General features: G+C 35.9%; 1 protein-coding gene across 1 annotated transcript in view; it reads left to right on the plus strand.

Annotated features, from left to right (window-relative positions):
* FRK (fyn related Src family tyrosine kinase) overlaps positions 1-17106 on the plus strand; it is a 95008-nt gene extending 77902 nt beyond the window's left edge. The window contains exons 3-8 of the mRNA XM_011364782.2: positions 86-249; positions 1943-2111; positions 6404-6562; positions 14155-14336; positions 15444-15609; positions 16011-17106. Of these exons, the coding sequence (XP_011363084.1) occupies positions 86-249; positions 1943-2111; positions 6404-6562; positions 14155-14336; positions 15444-15609; positions 16011-16222 (1052 nt within the window). The 3' untranslated portion in view covers positions 16223-17106. The remainder of the gene's footprint in view (positions 1-85; positions 250-1942; positions 2112-6403; positions 6563-14154; positions 14337-15443; positions 15610-16010) is intronic.
* Positions 17107-17994: the final 888 nt, after the last annotated feature.

Consider the following 17994-nt stretch of genomic DNA (forward strand, 5'->3'; position numbering starts at 1 on the left):
ATGCATTGAAACTATCACCACAAAATAAGTAAATCTGTTTGGCTTTGGCAAGAAGTTTATTAACAAGACTTATTTTGGGTTCCAGTTTTAGACGAAACGGTTGTGAAACACTACAGAATCAGAAGACTGGATGAAGGGGGCTTTTTCCTTACTCGGAGAAAAACCTTTTCAACACTGAATGAATTTGTGAGCCACTACACCAAGACAAGTGATGGCCTGTGTGTCAAACTGGGAAAACCATGCTTAAAGGTGAAATGCTTTCAAGCTGTGTTCATTTATTTTGAAGTTAACTTTTTTTCCTTCAGATATTGGAGTATATTTCATGTGATATGTCAGTTCAGGAAAATAAAAACAATGGCATTTGGTTATCTAAGGCATGGATAAGCAGACTATGGCCCATGAGTCAATACTGTCCTTCACTTACTTTTTAATTACATTTTATTGGAACATAGACATAATCATTTATTTACAAATTGTCTTTTCTTTTTCACAGTAACAACAGAATTTAGTAGTTGCAACAAAGACTATATGGCTGACAAAGCCTAAAATATTTGCTATCTTATTATTTTCAGAAAAAGTTTGCCAACCCTTGAGCTAAGGCAATTATTGAAGACAGGAAATATTTATCCTTTGCACTAAGACATTAATCAGGTATCCTGCTATTGGAGCACTTAATGATACGGTTGGAGGAAAAAAAAGTGTTAGAATATAATTTTTATTTAGATCTGTATTCAAGAATATTAATATGAAATTGCCAGGTTTATTATTTGGTTGAGTTGTCTGCATATAGATATCATTTAACTAATTGTTCTAATAGTTTGATTGTTTGATCTGGCTATACAGATGTAGAACTTATCTATATCTGTCATTTAGTTGTTTGCATGTTTTATCTAAATGTATTGGAAATTATGTAGTAGTCATATACTATAGTGGGGCAAGCCCGCAGCTCCTCCTCAGAGTTCAGGTCTTTTATACTGTCGGTGGGACAGCCAGCCCTATGGTTTTTATCTGGATGATTGGTGAAAGAAAGCTTCATGGTGAGGCCAGATCAGAATTTTCTGGACAAATAGAAGCTGAAGAATTTTGTCTAGTATGTACAGAATTTATTGAGTTAAATCCTGCCAAGTTGATATGCCATTTTGGTATATATACATCTTAGATGGTACAGGAATGACCCCACGAAAGTATCTAAATGCATGCTAAGAAATAGCTTACAGATATAGCTTATATAAAAAGCTTATATACAAAGAAATAGCTTACAAAATACTCAGTTTAACCAATATTCTTGATTTCTGGTGAGGTAAAATTTTAACAAAGAGGCATAGGCAGTCTTCCATGCACTGAAGATGCTTATGACTTGGTGGAGGAGATAAGATAAATTTCCAATGGTAGATGATAAACTAGACTATGAGCTCTAGGAGAGCAGAGGCCTTGCCTGTTTTGTTTACAGAATGGAACATAATTGGTACATAAAAATATTTATTTATTAAGCGGATGAGTAAATGAACTAATAAACAAACAAATGAATTTAAAAAAAGACGAACTTTTTAATTATGCAAAAATAAATGTTTTAGGCCCAAGAGTTTGGGAAATGATTGTGGATCAGGTGGAAACTTCACTTTGGCTGTGAAATTGAAAGGATTTAGCTAGGCAAAGAGGCAGAAAGAAATCATGCCAGACCTATGCAAGGGAGACATTGAGTGTGGGGTGGGACAGATGGACAGCAAAGTATCTGAGTTAGCAGGACTTGAGGCGAGACCAGCTTGAAGAGGTAATGATACAGATTCTGCCACACCGTTTCCATTTTAAAGTAATTAGAATAAAATTTATGATATTTTGTTTTTAAAAATAATCTTTTTTTTAAAGTATGTAGATGATTATTTTTAATCAAAAATTGTTGATATTTTTTCTTAACAAGTATTCTAATTATTCTGTGAAACAGATACAAGTTCCAGCTCCTTTTGATTTGTCGTATAAAACTGTGGACCAGTGGGAGATAGACCGAAACTCTATACAGCTTTTGAAGCGATTAGGATCCGGTCAGTTTGGAGAAGTGTGGGAAGGCCTATGGAACAATACCACCCCAGTAGCAGTAAAAACGTTAAAACCAGGTATGAAAATTAGAATGTCAAAGGTTAAATAGCATATATTGATTTTCGTAAGTTCCACTTGCCACTATTTATGTCCAAGAGGTCACAGGATAGCCAGTGCAAGCACCAAGCAAGTGTTGTAATCACTTTCTCTGGCCCAGGTGACCACAACCTGTGGCTGAGGCTTTAGAAGGTAAGGGCAAGCACATGTTCCTGGATCAGCTAAGTCTTAACATATCCCCAGTGCAAGATTTCAATAAGACATCTCTAGAGTTAGGGGTCAACTGTCCAGTTTTCCTCTCTTTCTTTTTTTCTAGATGTAGTTAAAAAATTCTCACTTACTAAAAATACTTTAAAAAAATTAGTGGAACCTTGAAGTTATTCAGGGAATGACTAATTTATTATATACTAATTGTGTATAGTCAAAAAGGTAAAATGGTGCATCTAAAAGACATCAAATTTGAAAATGTAGGAACTAATTTTTCTTCCATTTTTCTTTTTTCTGTGGTGCAAATTAAAAGTATATTAAAATCAATATTTATTCAGCCAGACATTATTTCTTCCATTTTAAAGGTGGAATGGGAGAATTTAGAGAGATTAAGTAATTTTCATAAGACTTACTAGTCATATGATCTTGAGTAAAATTTTAAACTACTCTATGCATCAGTTTTATAATTTGCAAAATAGAGTTAATAATAAGGTCCACCTAGCAGTGTTATTATGAAGATTAAATTAGGTTATTAGTGGAAACGCTTTATCTAATGTCCAGTTCATACTATGTAACCAATAAAAACTATTATTATAATCATCATCATTATTATTATTACAAAATCAGTAAAAGGCAGAGCTAGAATTTGAACTCCCATCTACTATTATAGCATCACACTCCCAGGAAGTGACACTCTGCGAAAGGGCAATGCCACTGTAGTTGCCTCATATCTACTTCTAAAAACATAGGTAAAAATAATAACCAGAGGCTAGAATATAGTTCTCAAAGTGGGGGTATTCTATTATTTACCTCGTCCAGAATTCTTAGAGATTTAGAAAGCCACTTGGTGGCAGCACTTGAGCACCTGAGTACTGCTGGCTATCAGCCTATTGTAAAACCATGGTATCCAAACTGCGTGTCAAGGCGCACTGGGACACCGTAGTGAATTCACGGGGAGTCACAGGGTATTTAAAAGTTTTAAGATAAACATCTCAAATACTTCACAAACTGCTACACACTAAGGTAATTCATAGTTTCAGCATTAGATCGTGTTACATTCCTTTTGCTGACATAGCTTTATGAAGCTGGATTTTTTTATGGTTGCTGTGATCAAATGCGAGATCCACATAAAAATCAGTGTGGAATAGGAAATGTGGGTAGCAATGCTTCCGAGATGAGAAATTATGCAGTGTCCAGTATATGCATATATCTCTTTGGTAAGTAATGGTGGTTAAGAATGATATAATTATTATTTTCTTTCACTTTATTTCTATTACTTTTTAAAAATGGATATTAAGTCATTAGGACAAAAATACTGCTTAAGTTTTTTGGATTTAACCAAATAATCAATAAAAACTGTTAGGTATTAATTTTTGGCTTAGGGGCATCATGAAAAAAGTTACCGAGGCAATGAATGTGCCATGAACTGAGAAAGTTTGGGACCCTCTGATATAATAGTGAAGAGCACAGAGTTTGGTGTAAGAGAAATCTGAGTCCAAACTTTGTTCTGCTCTCTGTGACTTCAGACAATTTATTAACCTCTTGAATCTCCTCATCTAGAAGTGGGAATTATAATAGCTCCTACTTCATAGGGTTTTATGAGGATTCAATGTATATAAAACATACACAGTGAGTTCTTAATAAATGTTAGCTTTCAACGGGTTGCTGACAGATGTCCACTGATGTGCAAATTCGCTAGTGCAGAAGTCCAATCTTGGCATTTACACCTACAACATGGAACAATGGAGAAACACTTTTAAGTGGCCAGATGCCATGTGAGTACTCCATGTGAGGACAATCTATTCCAGCACTTGAGATTTTCACAGTCACTGCATGTATATAGTTTTGAATCCTAATCTTGACAATTGAAATTAAACTGTATTGTCCAACCTAATTATTCTTTTCCATAAAGAAGCAACTAGCTATCCATCCTAACATTGCTCTCTAAGGAAGCCATTCTGGAGGTCAAAAGAGAACAAAAAATTAGATTTCTTATATTAAAAAAAAGGACCATGATAGTTTTCTCTCCAACAGGAATAATTATTATTGATTTACGGTGTAATAGCAGCAAACAGCTTTGGTGATTGGTTAAATGTCTTCACTTCACTGGGGCCATTAATCAATCTTAGCAGCTATTTATTGCTTAGCAGACTATTGTGCAATAAAGACGAGCCTGAAATCAACTCCCACAGTAGCTTTGACAGGCAAAAATTAATATTTAATGTTGCATTACAAACTGAGTTGAGATTGGGTCTTCTTTGCTGTGCAGCTGGTCAGCTGTAACCAGTAATCCAGACTTCACCTGCAGAGGCTCAATTGGTTTGTCTATTGTGGATAGTCTGATTTAGCAATAATTTGAGTGTCCTGCATTTTATGAATCTGATGCCCACCCAAAGCATCAACATAGAGACATATTGTATATATAAGTTGTCTAATTGGTGATCGTAATTTTTGCCATTACTGGAAGCTTCATGAATCAGACTATTTTTTGTGGAGGAGGGCAGGGAGGATCCCACTATAGCCATATTTGACCATAGGCCAAACTTGTTGTAACAACCAAGAACAAAGTCCTTTGTTATAATTTGGGTGCCTCTTTTATATTCAGCTCCATTTTGCCACTATGATTCAAGATTTTATTCCTATTTGATTATGTGTAGCAAGCCAATGGTAGAGATAAAATTGAGGGAGCTCAGCAAAATATGATGAAAAAGAGGAAAGGCAAATTCCTCTTATCTTCCCTCTTTAAATCCTTGCCCCTTCTCCTCAACCTGTGAAAAAAATATGTACAGTTGATCTGTTTGGTTTACCCTAGAATATGCATATTAATAATAATGGTCAATAGTCATTGAATGCATATGTGCCAGGAATTGTTATTATCCTGATAATGATTTTATGATGTCAGTAAGATTATTAGCCACACAGCGAACCAGGATTTGTTCAGAATCTGGAGTTTGATTAAACTTGGGTTCTGAACTTCTAGGCTCTAAAGGAAATACCAAAGCACAGACTGCCTAAATGCTTTATGCGAAATGATCTGCAGGCCATATGTAACTCTTTCTAACTTCACATTAGTAAACAGGTCAGAGTGTTACTTTAGAATATCAAAGCTTATCTATGCCTGAGATCACACATCAGTTGTGAAGTCTTCAACCTGAGAGAATGATGAATGGAACAGACTCTTTGAGCATCAGTGGAAATATTTGTACTATCCATAGTGAAAATTGAGATGTGAAATGATAATATTTCTTCAATTACAGTAATACTTCTGAAACATCATTTCTTAAAGGAAATGAAAGATTTAAAAATTACTGATAAAATGTAAACTCCAGGTATACTTCCTCCTTAGATTTTATTTGATGTTAACTACTTGGCACTTTGCATGGTGAGTCAGAGTTGAGCTGTTTAAATACAATTTAATTATAGATGAGTCTTTACTATTTGGTCAAGCTATTAAAACTCTGACTGTAGAAGTATTAATATAGAATTAAATGTTGAATGTCAGTTTTAAGTCAGACACAAAAGACTGGTGGGAAAAACACTAAGTTTTGGGGGTGGCTTTTGAATATTTTCTACTTAGTCTATATCATATGTTCCTACAGAATTAAGAACATAAATATGGCAAAATGTCATTGCTCTGGGATTGTTATCCAGCTCTTCCCACAGTGGGTACCAAGGACAGGGCAGCTATCAGTTTTCCTTGGATCCTGGACCAAAAAGCTCTGGCTGCAGTAATTAAACTTTCAGTGTCTTCCAGCATTCGTGTTAATAGAATGTCTTCTCTTTGTGTTCTTAAGATGCCTGCCTTGCTTTATCAATTACACTGCCAGTCTCTCCTTTTTTCTCCATTTTTCACATGGATCGGAATCAACCTTTCTTCACCTACAGGTCATAACACAAAAACTGCATACCCTGATGCACCAACACATCAGTTACTAAGTTGCCCTGGCTGAAGTAATTCTCTTCTTTGATAAATCTGAAGATTTGTGACACCTTTGCTCTTACTTTACTGAGAGGCAGGAAGCAATCTTGGTGATTCCCACCAGGCTGCTGTGAGGATAGGAATGCCTCAATAACAGAAAGTGATTTTCCCCTCTTCTTGTTTCAGGTTCAATGGATCCAAATGACTTCCTGAGGGAGGCACAGATAATGAAGAACCTAAGACATCCGAAACTCATCCAGCTTTATGCTGTTTGCACTTTAGAAGATCCAATTTATATTATTACAGAGTTGATGAGACATGGAAGTCTTCAAGAATATCTCCAAAGTAAGCTAAAGACTTAATAAAAAGAAAAAAAAAAAGAGTAATTTAGTTTAGCAAGTCCTATAAATGTCAATTTAGCAAGCTTTCTATAACCCAAAGGATATTTACTATGTGTACATCTGTGAGAATGAATGTCTTAACATTGAATTGCTCAACTGCTCTTTAATAGGATATATACTGTGTACTCGAAGAGAGGAAAATATTTATGTTCTAGAAGAACAAATTGTTCACAATAGACATATCGGAGTATTTAAATGTATGTGGAAAGTTGAAGAATAGATGTTTTGCATGATTCTTTGTTTCCTACAATAACTAATTGAACATTATCGGTCATGGACCTATATTTTATATGGACCAGAATTAAAGGACATAAAATATTTTTGAGAAGGGAGAGAGAGAGGTACTGTCCTTTTTTTTCTTTGCCAGTGTTTAACTACATTGTACTTGTTGGTGTTTAAAATACTTCTACCGTTAGGCAACATTAGAATATTCAGACTAAAAATCAGAAATGTACTATGGTTTTATTTCCAATTTACTTCTTGTAGTCAGAGAAGACTTAAGGGCATTGTAAAATTTTGATGTTTATCAATGAATAATTTCATAAGCAACAATATAATAAGCATTAAAATGAGATGTTAAAAGTAGTTGAGATCAAGTACTGAGAGAACACAGTTGCTGACCCTTGAACAATGCAGGGTTAGGGGTGCTGACCTCCCTACACAGTGGAAAATCTGCCTATAAATTTTGATTCCCCCAAAACTTAACTACTACAGTTGTCCCTCGATATCCTTGGGGAGTTGTTTCCAGGACCCCCTGCAGATATCAAAAGTCGAGGATGCTCAAGTCCCTTATATACAATGGCATAGATCAATGCATCTAATCAGCCCTCTGATTTGCATACTCCCAACTGTGGACAAAAACAGTACGGGTATTTACTGAAAAAAATCTGCATATAAGTGACCTGTGTAGTTCAAATCCATGTCACTCAAGGGTAAACTGTAATTCATACTTAAAAAAGAGATTTTTCTCTACTTTCTTAAAATGTCAGAGCGGGATTGATAGAAGTGTAGAGGTAAAGGGACCTCCCTTTACGTCCCTTTGTTACAATAATGTAACAAAGATATCAGAAAAGTAAGAATATTCTCTTATTTCAGGGTCACTTGTGAAGCTGGTGATATTAACTTACAAAACTAGATTAGAAGAACCAAGAACATAAGGCCTGTTAAATGCTTTTAAAAACAAAAGTATGTCTATCTCACTCGCATAAAGACATAAAATCTAATAATAGCATCAGAAGTTACCTACCATAGAAAGACTAACCTCGATCATTGACCTCTTTGTCCTTAATCCCAGGGACAAAAGTACAGGAGCTATCTTGCATCATCTCTAACAAAAATGATTTGTCAATGTCACTTGTAACATTTACAGTGTTAAATCTAATAGTCAATTTTTAATCCTTAGATCTATCAACAATATTTTATTCGATGGGCACTGTTTCCTGGAAACACTTTTTCTTCATTTGGCGTTCAGGACACTTTACTCAATGGTTTTTCCTACATTTCTTGCTGGTTCTTCTCAATGTATATGATTTCCTTCATTTTCCAGACCTCTCAATATCTTGGAATTTTCCAGGACTTTTGCAACATCACTAATTCCCTTGCTAATCACAACCAGTTACAATATTAGTAACATTTATGTTTTAACAGTTCTCCAATTTATATCCCTCTATTACTTCAGAATCATATATCCAATTGCCTTCTTAACTTTTCTACTTAAATGTTACATTAGTCTGGAGAATGTAACTTTGACGCAATGAGGAACAGCCTTCATATCCCAGAGACTTAACACAAATGTTTATTTTGCTCATGCTACATGTGCAAAACAGATTGACTGGTGGCTCAGGTCTTTTGATCACCTTGGCAGGGGAAGGGGATGTGACTAATCTTATTCTGGCTCTTAAAACTCCTGACCGTGAGTGACAGAGGTGACTTTTGTGCCCTTTTCATTTGGCCTAATCAAGTCAAAGGGAATAGGGGAATACGATTCTCTAAAGTGCTTAAAAGGAGACAAAAATAAATGTTTGTGAACAGTCCTAATTTCTACTACACATTTCCATTAGAAATTAAAAAAAAAAAAACGTGATCCAAACTGATTTTCTTATATTATTCCCAGTAATTTGCTACTCTTGTGGTCCTTCTCTCTTTGACAATGTCAACAATCAGGCCTAATATCTTGGAGTCATTTTTATTTCTTCTCACATTCTATATCTAACCAACCAGCAAATCCCATTATCCTGCTTTCCAAGTATATACAGGATTTTACCACTTTTAACACTCCCACTCCGGTCCAAGCTGTCAATCAGCTCTCTCCCGGATTCTGCAGTAGCTTCCTAATTGGTCTCCCTCTTTTGGTTCTTGTCCTTTTCAGTCTTGTCCCAACAGTAGCTGGAGAGATTCTGTTAAAATGTAAATCAGATTGTGTCTCTTTTTAGCTCTTATTTCGGGGTGACTTGTAAACCCTTCAGTGATGCCCCTTGGCTCTTCTCTCTGTATAACCCATGAAGTCCTTCATGGCCGGGCTTCCATGACCTCTCTGACCACATCTCTCACAACTTTCCTCTTGTTCACTGTGTGTCATCTACACTGTCTTTCTTTGCTGCTCTTCATACCTCCCAGATGTGCTTTGCTTCAGGCACTTCACACTTGCTGTTTTTTAGATCTGAATTGTTTTCCATTACTTACCCACATAGAGCACTTCCTCATTTACTGAAAGTCTTCCTGAAATCTCCGTAAGCATCTCCATCATGGTGAGTCCTTCACTGAATGCCTTCTAAATTCTAAAATATAATCTCCCTCTACTGACTCTTCATATTCCTCTTTTCTGCTTTTTGTTTTCTCTTTTAGCTGTTAATCATCTTATATTGCATGACATTTATGTAGCTCACTTTTAGTATTTCTAAAGTACAACTCCTCAAGGGTAGAGATTTTTCTTTGTTTTACTGCTAGAACAGTGTCTGGCACATAGAAGGTATGCACTAATTGTGTGTTGACTGATTGAATGAATACATTAATGAATAGATTAAGTTGGAGCTATCCTGAAACTGTTAAGATTGGGACTCAGGGTCAAGCTTGTTCTGAGGCTCTTGGTATTAGCTTGGAAAGATCTCCTTATTACACTGCAAACTCCTTTGGCATTGAGGATTTCTGTGGCTTGTTGATGTGTTTTACTCAGGGCCAAGCTCGAACCCTGTCATCTTCTGGATTGGGACATGAGGGTCAATTTACCGCAGCTGCCATTTGCCAGGATACTTAGCAGCAAGGAGGAGTAATGAAAATATGCTCATTATAGATAATCCTTTCCCAATTAAGAAGGTTTAAATTCAACAAAATGATCTTATAATGAGTCTGCCACTCTTAAACGGCCTATCATGATAAATATTAAGCTGAAAGAGTCTTGAATAATGGAACATAATTGAAAATATTTTCTTGCCTCAGATGCAAATTGTCACAGGTCTGTGAACCTTTTTATCTGTTTTGACATCTGGCCATTTTATTAGACGTGTGCTCTGAAGTTTACTTAGGCGGTTCCTAGGCCACTGTACTCTTTCAGGGTAGGAAATGTGTTATTATTCAATTTCCTTCTCTATTGTGCCTGTCAGTGAAAACCTTTTTATATCCACTGAAATAGAATTAGATGTTGTATTTGATATCTGAAATAACACACATATTTTTCTCTAGAATCACCTTTATAATCCCTAAGCTTGCTTGAATATTTTTTGGAATAAATTTCTCCAAAACAGAAGAGGCTTGTCAAAAAACTTTAGCATTGAGGATGTAGGTAGTTCTTACTGAAATTTAAAGAGGATAAATATCTGCATTTTTTTTTTTTTAGTTTTGTTGGAATTGTTTTATTTCCAATAAATACTTATAGAACATCTGACACATGTCAGGAAATATCCTTTTTAAAAAAAATATAAATCAAGCATGTTGTTCATTATTCCTATTGACAGTTCACTTAAGTGGGCTGAAGTAGACAAGAATGTTTTCATTGAGATACCCTCTAACTGAATACTACTGCCATAAATTGTTGCTGTTTGTGTGAATGGAAGTCTCACCATAGCCCCTGACTTCAGGGTGCTCCAGAGTGATGTGTAAGGTAAGTTTTAGAAAGGAAGATATGACTTTGGCCTCAAACATACCTGGATTTGAATCTCTACTCTAACAGTATATTACTTGTTCCTCTGAGTAGCAGGAACCTCTATGAAATGGGGCAAATAATAGCATAGTTACTTCATGTAATCATGAGTATTAAATGAGGTGATTTACTAGAAATAAACCACACAGGATAGTGGAGGGAGTGGAGCATAAAAATTTATTTATTTATTTTTATAAAAAAATACTATGTAGCTCTTACTATGTGCCAGGATTTTTTTTTTAAGTCCTGTACAGATACTATTTAGTTCATTATTCTAACAGCCTCATGAATTATTATTATATCACCTTTATTTTACAGTTAAAGAAACTGAGAGATGGAGAGACTAAGTAACTTATCCAAGGTGGTTGAGCTAGAATTCAAACTCGGGAAATCTGGCTCCATAGTTTGAGATTTTAACAAAATGCATAGCACTGATATTATTTTCCTAACACTAAACTGTATTCAGTATTTATTGCAGCACAAAAAATTACCCCAAAACCTAGTGGCTTAAAGCAGCCAACATTTATTTTTTCACAGTTTCTGTGGTCAGGACTCCAGGTGCAGCTGAGCTAGGCCTTCCAGCTCAGGGTTTTTCCACAAGGCTGCAATGAAGGTGTTGGCAGGTGCTCTAGTAACCTGAAGGCTCTAGGGGAGGTTGATTTACTTCCAAGCTTACCTAGGTGATTGTTGGCTGGAGTTGTTTCCTCCGGGGCTGTTGGACTGAAGAAGTCAGTTCCTGGCTGGTTGCAGCTGGAAGCTGCCTTAAGTTCCATTCCATGTTACATGGACCTCTCCATAGGGCAACTTATCACATGGCCGTTGGCTTCATCTGAGTGAGCAAGCAAGAGATTAGGGAGAGAAAAGTTCCAGCAAGATGAAGTCACAGTCTTTTATAACTTATCTTGGAAGTGATACCCATCACTTTTTCCATATTCTATTTGTCAAAAGTGAGTTACTAGGTTCAGACCATGCTTAATGGAAGGGAACTTCACTACAGCATGAATACCAGGAGGCGGAGAATGTTGGGAGCCACTTTTGAGGCTGTCTGCTACATAGCCTAGGACTAGTCACCTGTTTATTTGAAATCTTTTAGTGTTTTTCTCATTGAGTGAATTTGATATGAAAAAGCATAGCTATTACGGACATCAGAGTAGCACTGTTTTGCCATTATGCTGCACACTCAGTTATATTTTATCTTTTTGCTTACATCTCATTTTAGACCGAATAGTTAATGTTAGTTGCTGTAATATACAATTCAAAAATCTCAGTGACATTACAAAAATTATGCATTTTTGATATGTATCAGCCACTTCTTCCAGGTGGCTTTCTTTAAATGATGACATAGGGATTTAGACTCCTTCCATCATGTGTCTCTGTCATTTTTAAATTTATCTCTCTCAGGTACAAAGACGTGGGAGAGTGTATGTATCAAGCCTGTAAATGATGAACATCTCTGCACACATTGCTGTGCAAAGAACTAGTGACATGGCCCAATTTAACTTCAGGGGAAGATGGGGAATATGATCTTCTGAGTGTGCCAGAAAGAAAAGGACAAATGGATCAGTGAGCAGTTAGTTAGTGTCACCTCACATTGTATTTAAATATGCTGCTTACACTAAAAAATAGACATATATATATATGTACATATACATACACTGTGCTTAGATCTTTAGCATTAAAAAAAGTTCTTGATTCATTTTTTATTGAAAAAGATAGCATATGTATAAAAAGTGCATATATCATATAGCGTAATTGATCATTAATTATAAAGTGGGCAAGTAAACAACTGTGCACTGTACAATCAAGAACGAGAACATGACCAGCACTCCAAAATCCCCTTGAGTACGCTGTCAATGACGACCCCTCACTGTAGTGAATTTCACAATGGCTTTCCACGACTTACTTTTCCTCTACTGGCCTCTTTTTGTCTTACTTTCTTCACTAGGGGTTTGGAAATCGACATCTCTTCTTGCCGTCTCCATGTCCTCAGCTTCCGACCAGCCTTCAATCCCTTATACTCCATCTCCAGCGAAACTGCTCTTCCTGCCACCAAAGTCACCAGTGACTGCCTAGTTATTATATTTAAGAAATGCCTTTTAGTCCTTATCTTGATGGATATTTTTTGTGGCATTTGACAATGGTGTTGACTTCTTCTTTCTCAAAACCTTTAACTATTATAATGTTCTTTTCTGGTTCTCCTCTCATTCTTCTGGCTGATTCTTCTCAGTTTTCTTGCAGGTTTATCTTCCTCTGCCCACCCTAAATGGCGGTGTTTCTCATGGTTTTGTCACTTTCTAGCAATCTCACCCACTTTTAATGTTTAACTCCCACTCATGACCTGTGACTGTTAAATCAATGCCTCTAGCTGTGTGCTCTCTCCTGAGCTGCAGACCCATATGCTTGTTTTCTGTTAGGCATTTCCATTTGGGTAATCCATATGCATCTCCGGCTTTACAGATCCTAAACTGTTTAATTCTGATTAGACAGCAGCAATGATAACAATAAAAGGTAGGGTTTACTGAGTTCTTTCTAGGTGCCAGGCAGTATCCTAAGTGCTTTATGTGTATTAACTCATTTTAATTCTCATTTTAACAACTAATACCATAAAGTAATTACAATTATCACTATATAAATGAGGAAACAGTGGCACAGGAGTGTTAAGCAGTTTGCTCAAAGTCAGGAAAGAAATTGGAGGCAGGGAGAACCCTGATTCGAATTCTGGCACTCAAGCATCAAACCAGTCTTCCTTACCCCTGTACTATGTAGTTGCCTCTCAAGTCAGGAGCCTAAGACTCTTAACAGTGAGTCCAACACACTTTTCTTAATATTTGGCTTAGTCATACAGGGATAATCATAATTTGGATTTATATGAGATCTTAAAAGTTCTCCAAATTTCTTCAGAAATTGGAAGACATCTACTAAGAGTGTGGCTAAACACTATCCAGGAATGGCTGACCACATTTCACAAAATAACTAACCTCTCTACTAATGATCAAACTGACCCTACTACATGAATTTCCTAAAGTTAATAATACAGGATGAGGACTAGGAGAAATTATGAAGAGATGAGACTGGTGATGTGTGGTATGGAAAATGGCAATGCCAGACTCAGATGTTTATAGTTGTGTTTGGATCATGTGATACTGTTCCTTCTTTCTCTGTGTAATGCTTTCAGGGAAGGGCAGCTCACAGACTTAGAATGTGTTTGGACTCTCAGAATTGTTGCCTCATTAACTCTTCACAGGAAATAAAATTGTTAGTATGGTTATATATTTTTGCTCAATAAATAAGTGCTATGGCACTTAATCCCACTGATAGCTTGTTCATCAAGATTCTCAGAATTCACTTCAGTAGTTTAAATGTTTCCCAAAGTAAATATTTTATTTTCTCTTATTGCCTAGATGATGCTGGATCAAAAATTCATCTGACTCAGCAGGTAGACATGGCGGCACAGGTTGCCTCTGGAATGGCCTATCTGGAGTCCCAGAACTATATACATAGAGATCTGGCTGCCAGAAATGTCCTTGTTGGTGAACATAGTATCTACAAAGTGGCAGATTTTGGACTTGCAAGAGTTTTTAAGGTGGATATGCTTTTGTTCTAATTAGTTTTTATAATGGGTTAAAAGCCTAACAGACCAGTAGCCTTATAGATTTACTGTTCTTCTTCATAACAATGTTTCTATGGTCCACAGAACACTTCCGTGGCCCAAAGCCTTGTAGACAAACTATTTCTCATTTCTATTTCTTTATCAAAGAGAAACAGAGAAAATGATGACCAACCAGATGGGAGAGTATAAAATTAAGTTTGTGGTTGAATTAACAATCTACATTTCTGTATCAGTAGCCTCTGTTTGTCTGCATTTCCCTTACAAAAAGCAGCACTCTTTGTACAGAGTGATCTTACCCACCTTTGCTCACTTATGCCAGACTAATATGCATGCTGCCAGAATTCTTCAGCAATCATGGACTTTGTAATTCCTGCCCCTCCCTATCCACCTCCCACTTCATGACATCATGTCAAAAGACACTGATATAAGAGATAAAATATTAGTTGTTTTTCCCTAACTTTAATTTTTAATTTTTACATCATACCCTAAAATTATGGGTGTGGAGTGTGATACACAACAAATAAATGGTTCTCTTTTGAACTTCATGAATTCATCAACTTTTCTTTTTGTAAATTAATTTGAACTCCAGTGACTTATATATTACTTTAGATCATTTGAATCCTACTTTTCAGTATTTTAAAGTGGTTACATGGTAATTATCAAAGTCCATGGCTCCTTAATACCAGCAGTAAATCAGATAACAGACTTGTCGCTTTCATTTTTTAATTGAATTTTATTTACTAATGATCATGTTTAAAGCCAGTATCATCACACATGAATACCCCCATGTGTAGTAGAATGTACTTTCCAGTGCTATTTTTAGCACATAGTAGGCTTTCAAATAATATTTTATGAATGCGTTCTCACGGGTGTTTCAGTCTTGTATACCAGATTTGGAATTTGCTCCTCTAATTATCAATGGAACTAAGCTCATCTTGAATCCTTTCCCTTTGAATTTTAATGTAAAGCAGATTACAGATGAATGAGGGTGGCAAACACACACATACACACACACACACACACACACACACACACACATATATCACTTTAACTTGGCTTGATATCTTAATGCATTAACAGGTAGATAATGAAGACATCTATGAATCTAAACATGAAATAAAGCTGCCAGTGAAGTGGACTGCGCCTGAAGCTATTCGTGCTAATAAATTTAGCATTAAGTCCGATGTGTGGTCATTTGGAATCCTTCTTTATGAAATCATTACTTACGGCAAAATGCCTTATAGTGGTGAGTAATTAATTCTGAAATGGGCCTTTATTCCACAGGTCACCTATTTAGATGTGATTTTAACTGCTTTGCCCAGACTTAGAGGGCAGAGTTATGAAGCTGACCATACTATGTGCCTTTGGGAGTGTAAGAAATAAAATTTGATGACGATGATTTGCATTAATGAGGTGGTTTATTGCCTCCTCCTTTGCTCTTGAATTGCAGTCTTATAGACATTAGTTGCTTCAGGATTTAGTTTAATCTCTGAAGTCTGGGAAGGGGATGGAAGACCTCATAACTTCACCAAGGAAATCAATTTGCCTGTAATCTAGAGTATAAGTGTCTATGAATTTAACACTCTGTTCTTTAACTTTGTTGTTGTTGTTGTTGTTGTTGTTGTTGATTTCATTCTATATTTTTAGGTATGACAGGTGCTCAGGTGATCCAGATGTTGGGTCAAAACTATAGACTCCCTCAACCATCTAATTGTCCACTGCAATTCTATAACATAATGCTGGAGTGCTGGAATGCAGAACCTAAGGAAAGGCCAACATTTGAGACACTGCACTGGAAACTTGAGGACTACTTTGAAACAGAGTCTTCGTATTCAGATTCAAGTAACTTCGTAAGATGAACAGTGAAAAAGAGAATCAAATAATGAAGTAGAAATGAAATTCAGTGATCAGTCCAGAAATACAATCTTATCAACCAACTGCAAAATGAGTTTATCTTGACATATTCAAGCAATAGGGTCAATTTGGCCATGCATTTAAAAAAATAATATGTACATTTTACTCACTGAGTAACACTGCAGGACAATTTGAGATGGTCTATTATTTTCTCACTGCCTGGCAAAATCAAATCCACTAAACAAAGTTATTTTGCTTTTTAAAAGATACTTACATTTCTATTTATTGTTTGAAATGCCGATCAAGAGGATCAACAAATGATAGTCAATTTTTACTCAGTAAATGTTGTAGCATTTTCCTGTTTACTGATTAAAGTGGTTATTCATTATTCCTCGGATTGCTGAATCCCATCAGGCTGTTATTATGAAGGAATTTGATTGCTTTGCTGCACAGCAGGACCTGTGCTTTGAGATTTTTTTTTCTCTTTTAAAATATCCTGCAACTACAATGATGGTAAAGCCATGTTAAATGACTTGATTGTACTTGGAGTAATTGCACATAGTTTTTTCCTATGCATAAAAAAATGAAGCAGCTGTTGAGAAAAAGAATTAAAATTTCTCTCATTTTGTGGAAGGAAATGATGGAATTTTTCTATACCTCAGTAAGTGTCATCTGAGAATCATCTACATTAGTTTTAATCTCTTAATGTTAAGAATCAAATTGCAAAGCTGATGAGTTATTATCTATGGAAATTTGCAAGAAACATCTAATAGCCTGCAGGATCTGGGAAGTAAGTATCAAAATAGTTTTGGGAAAATAAGAAGAGAGCAGAAGTATTGCTATGGTCCACGATTTCTGAATAATTAAAAATAAACATACCTTTGGCATATAGGCCAGAGTTTAAAATTGACTACAAGACAGATCAAGCTCCGTTTCAGATCTTGAAGCTAGAAATAATGTCTGACCTTGGTTATGAAACTGTATTTTTTGTCTGGTAGTACTAGAGAGTTTTTATTCATCTTAAATTTGCATTTACTTTTTTAAGAATACTACTGTCTTCTTAAGCAATGCATGTATCAAATTTTGTGCCTCATTAGATGATTAGGGAGAGTTCTCAAAGGTAGTTTCAAAATCAAATACATATTCAAAGATTTTCTGATGTAAAGCAACATGAATGGAACAAGCCCCGGGAAAACATAATATTTTGAGTATATTCTGTCATCTCTTTTTAAGAGAGAGAAGAACATATCTAAACAATTTTCAAAACCCCAATTCAAAGTGGATTAAACACTAAATAAATTTGTAAATTCTCTAACTGGAAGACAAGAGAAAGTGTCATCAGTAGTTCAATGATGTCAACTAAGACCCTAGTCCTTTCTGACTCCTCTCTGCCACCAGCATTGTCCTTATTCTCATGGTCACAGAGCCAGCAGCAACTGGGACTTCCTGTTCTCTTTTCTTCATCTGGTAAGAGAAAATAGGAAACCACTCTCTTTGCATTTTCGTCTTGCATAAAAATTCTTTTTCAGTTCAGATAAATTGGGGTCATATGCCCAGCCCTCCACCAATAATAGACTTAATGTGAACGTTACGTGCTCATTGGCTTAGAATAAATTCTGCCACTGAAGCTGAAAATGTCATTTTTTCAGGAGACAGGTTGGGAGGTTGGATTATCTAAATAAAATGGGAGAAGATTAGATGCTGGATAGGTGTCGACTAAGAAAATCCCTTGAGATGAGGTAGCTGTACTATATGTATAGTAAGTAGATGTGTGCAC

The sequence above is a fragment of the Pteropus vampyrus genome, unplaced genomic scaffold (assembly GCF_000151845.1).
Source record: "Pteropus vampyrus isolate Shadow unplaced genomic scaffold, Pvam_2.0 Scaffold101, whole genome shotgun sequence".
Classification (NCBI taxonomy): Eukaryota; Metazoa; Chordata; class Mammalia; order Chiroptera; family Pteropodidae; genus Pteropus; species Pteropus vampyrus.